This window comes from Sinocyclocheilus rhinocerous, unplaced genomic scaffold (genome assembly GCF_001515625.1).
Source record: "Sinocyclocheilus rhinocerous isolate Xijiao unplaced genomic scaffold, SAMN03320098_v1.1 scaffold1253, whole genome shotgun sequence".
NCBI classification, from domain to species: domain Eukaryota; kingdom Metazoa; phylum Chordata; class Actinopteri; order Cypriniformes; family Cyprinidae; genus Sinocyclocheilus; species Sinocyclocheilus rhinocerous.
In genome coordinates, this window is record NW_015642062.1 from 151,016 (window position 1) to 155,325 (window position 4,310).

The following is a 4,310-nucleotide window of genomic DNA, read 5'->3' on the forward strand; positions in this document are numbered from 1 at the left end:
GGCCATCAGCATGTGATTACTGACTGTATGAGCAGCTATCAGTGTGGATGCTGTATGTCTGCTTATCACAGTATGTACTTGACATACAAAGCTAATTCTTTTTTTTTTTCTTTTTTCTTTTAATTACTCAAAAATTATTCTTATTGTCTTTTTCTAGTGCTCAAATAAATCACTTATACGATGTCTAAGATTCTGTCTATTATTTTATAATTGAAAAACTATGCAGTGGTATGTATAATGACTAAAATATTTCTTAGAACCCTTCAATACATTTGGTGGCTATTTTTCTGGATTGCTCCAGGACTTATTTCATGTATTTGTATATGAAAAAAAAACATTCAGTGTGGTATAATTTTCTCCAAGGCACTTCAGTGTCTATAACTTTTTATCTTTTTGAGCATTATCAACTCTGGATGATGGATAGTAAAGCCCAAAGGGTCTTCTTTCCAAAGACACCAAAATTGTGTGTGTAGCACACTGTTGTCAGGAACTGTTACCATTTTACGTTAGGTAGGTCATTTTCAGCTGTGAGTCCCAAAATGGGGGGTGCAGGTTAACAGGTAAAGGTTTGACACACCTTAGTTTAGTCTCGACACACCTTCGTTTAGTTTCAAGACACCTTAATTTAGTTTTGACACACCGTTTAGTTTCGAGACACCTTCGTTTAGTTTTGACACACCTTCGTTTAGTTTCGAGACACCTTCGTTTAGTTTCAAGACACCTTCGTTTAGTTTCGAGACACCTTTTAGTTTTGACACCTTCGTTTAGTTTTGACACCTTCGTTTAGTTTTGACACACCTTTGTTTAGTTTCGAGACACCTTTGTTTAGTTTCGAGACACCTTTGTTTAGTTTTGACACACCTTAGTTTAGTCTCGACACACCTACGTTTAGTTTCGAGACACCTTCGATTAGTTTCGACACACCTTAGTTTAGGTTCGACACACCTGGCTCTTGTTAAAGTAAATGCAAAGATTGACTAGTTGATTGAGGTCCACTTAATTCAGATCAATTTAAACTCTGTAGGAAAGACACTCTCCTGGACTAGGAAGCAGGACAACAGCCTTAAAAGCGGCAGTAATATTGCATCCTAATTACTACACTTGTACTGCAGGACTGAAAACTGTCCAGATTTACAGATCCTTCACGATCACACTGATGGATCTGTTTTCTAAAAGGAGTGGTGTTTCATTCTTCCCATACACACAAACACACACAGTTGTTGGGTTTCCATGTTTTATGGGGACTCTCCATAGGCGTAATGGCTTTTCTACTGTCCAAACTGTGTTTTCTATCCCCTAACCCTAAATCTACCTCTCACATAAAACTACATTTACATTTTCAAAAAACTTCGTTCTGGATGATTTTTAAGCTTGTTTCCTCATGGCGACCAAAAAATTTCAAAGTGAAAATTATCCTTGTGGGGACATTTGGTCCTCATAACGTAGGGAATACCAGGTACACACACACACTTACAGTGTGTGTTTAATCAAGTCATTTTCTTTACAAGCTTCAGACTTCAAAAAGCTTCTGCTGTTGGCCAGCACTGCTGCTCTAAACACACCCACACACACACACACACTTGTGCATAATAAACCCATGTGAATGAAGCATCGCACCCTGCTGGTGTTCAGCAGAGTGATATATTTCTCTGAGATCGATCAGATGCCATCTTTGCTCTGCCCTTCAACTGTTTTCTCTCTTTGTGTTTGTGCAGGTTTTGGGGACGCCGTCGGAGGAAACGTGGCCAGGTGTTCACTCGCTCCCGCACTTCAAACCAGGTAAACGTCCTTTTCATCTGACTGTAAATGACACACGCTGATGCGCCCTTGAGATGGCATCCCGTACATCCCTCATCTGCCCAGAGGCATGACGCATGCCAGCAGACAAGTTCTCATTAACACTCCCACAGACAGATCTCGTTTGACAACAAGCAAACAACACACATATGAGCACTAGAGACCGTAAAAGAAACCGTTGCTACTTCTGCAAGTATTTTTTGGAATTACTTTGATCAGTTTGACTGCACTCATGCATTTCATTGCACATCATATGATAGCATGTGAGATGAACAGAATGATATTTAAGTTGCTTCAAGTTTGATATCAGTGACATGAAGCATCACTGGTTCTCTTGAATGATTGTCATTGATGGCAAATCTGATGTATTTTGAAATGCAAAAATTGCCTTAACCCTCTGGGGTCGAAGCCCGCACCGGTGCGGTCTGTCTCGTATTTTCTTGATGACCGCGAAAAGAACTAAAAATACAAAAAAATATATAAACGTGCAACATGTTAAAAATTTACTTTGTGCAGGATGTGCAGAATGTATCTGAACAATATCAAAACAATGTTATTATTGTGAACTAGAGCTATTAAAAATTGCTTTTGGTAAATGAAATAAAGCTGAAATAAAATATAAATATTACATGAAAAGTTGAAGTTGTATTTACGTTCTTAGTGCTTAAACGTACTAAAATGACTAAGCTAAAACTGAAATATGTTATAAAAAAATAGAAAATAGAAATATAAAAAAACTAAAAACGACAAAAGCATGTAACAAAATTATTAAAATTAAACATTAAAGGGAAAACTTAAAATATAAAAATTAAAAGCTAATTCAGAACATTAATAAACAGTGTTGTAGTAAATAAACAATACTAAAATAACACTGTTCATGCTGAAGGTCAAGGTATATCACATAAATATATATTATAGAAGTTATATGTCATGCGGTAGTGGTTGTAAGAACGGCGCACGAAGAAGGAGTGGAAGAAAAGGCGTTTTTAATAAACATCAACCACATAAACCATTGCCAATAACAATAATCCAGGACAAAAAAGATACAGAAACTGAGGGCTTATAAGGAAGGTGAATTAAGGAGCAAACGAGATGATTAATACAACACAGGTGATCAGAATAAACAATGATTAACTAAATGGGAACAGGAACTGAACCAAATAAGGGCAGACAGGAACTAAACAGAAACAAACATGTGACATTGTATTAATAGTTATAATATTTCTGACTGAATTAAACATGCATCAATGATTAGGTCACATGACAACAGTTTCAAGCATACTGCTTCATACAGCTCAGTGTGTAGTTTGCAGTGCACTTGCATCTGAACATATCCGGTGAGGACACACTGCCCTCTGCTGAGCGGCACTCCAGTGACAATAACATAATCAGAGAGACAGATGCCGAACAAGCTTGTTTTCTGAATAAATCGTTCCATAAATGAAGATCTAATGGTCTCAGATGCGAGATCAGAGCACAAATACAGAGAGCTGTTCAGATCTAAACTCTACCAATCCTCCAGGTCTGATGTTCCTCAAGGTGATCTTAAAATAAAACCGCATTACTGCAGCTGTGAGTGTCCCAGTGAAACCCTCAGACAGTGAATCTCCATTAAACACCATCTCTGCTCTGTTAGTCTGTATATCACCATTACATTTGATCAGTAACAGTAAAAGAGATTGTTTTGTTATGTAAACAAGAGCATTTTCATCCCAGCTGTTACTGATATTGGGCCTCATTCATGAAACATGAGCAGAACGAATTTTTGTGTAAATCGTTCGTAAAGCCGTTCTGACGTAAATTTTCGGATTCATGAAAGTGTTCGTATTTGCAAAATGTTAGTTGGTACGAAAGAAATTTACACCTGCTCCCTACCACGTTTAAATGGTGCGTAAAACGTTCTGTGTTCTTTTTGGCAAACTGATGACACTGAATTTTGATGCACTGCCATCATAATATTTTACAAGTTCATTTGCCCCGGTTTTTTTAGTTTTTTTTTTTTGGTAGCTAGTCACTGTCACTTTTTACTCAGCCGTTCAATCAATGGAGGAAGGGCGGGACAAATACTACACCGACCAATCATCCTACTTGTACAACAACTGAACAACAATAGAGAAGTTCATATTGCTGGTTACTGAATTTTTATATTCAGTAATATTCTTAAAATGAGATACTAGTAATATGTTACTGCCGTGGATATTTTGAATCATAGCAACCAAAGCGTCTCTCAGGCTCAGCTAGAAAAACACTGTGCCACCAAAGCATCCTCCAGCACCACCAGCTGGCCGTTTTAAGAAGAGCGCCTGACAGTTTTTCAGCTGGCTAAAAACGCTTTTGTGGACACACGTTATTGAATATTTATTGTTAGGCATATGGCCTATTAGTGTTTTTAGCATTTATGCAATATACTGGAGCCAAACCTGAGAAAGTAGACCAGAATATTCCACTGCGTTCCTGGACACGCAATTTGCGTAGCTGTATTTCATAGGCGGGGATTATGGTAATTGTGAATG

The 4,310-nt window shown here is 37.6% G+C and overlaps 1 protein-coding gene across 1 annotated transcript in view; it reads left to right on the top strand.

Moving 5' to 3' along the window:
- Nucleotides 1-4,310, top strand: part of LOC107755620 (cyclin-dependent kinase 14-like) — a 169,345-nt gene that overhangs the window by 104,431 nt on the left and 60,604 nt on the right. Inside the window, exon 9 of the mRNA XM_016572512.1 lies at nucleotides 1,716-1,779. Within this exon, the coding sequence (XP_016427998.1) occupies nucleotides 1,716-1,779 (64 nt within the window). The remainder of the gene's footprint in view (nucleotides 1-1,715; nucleotides 1,780-4,310) is intronic.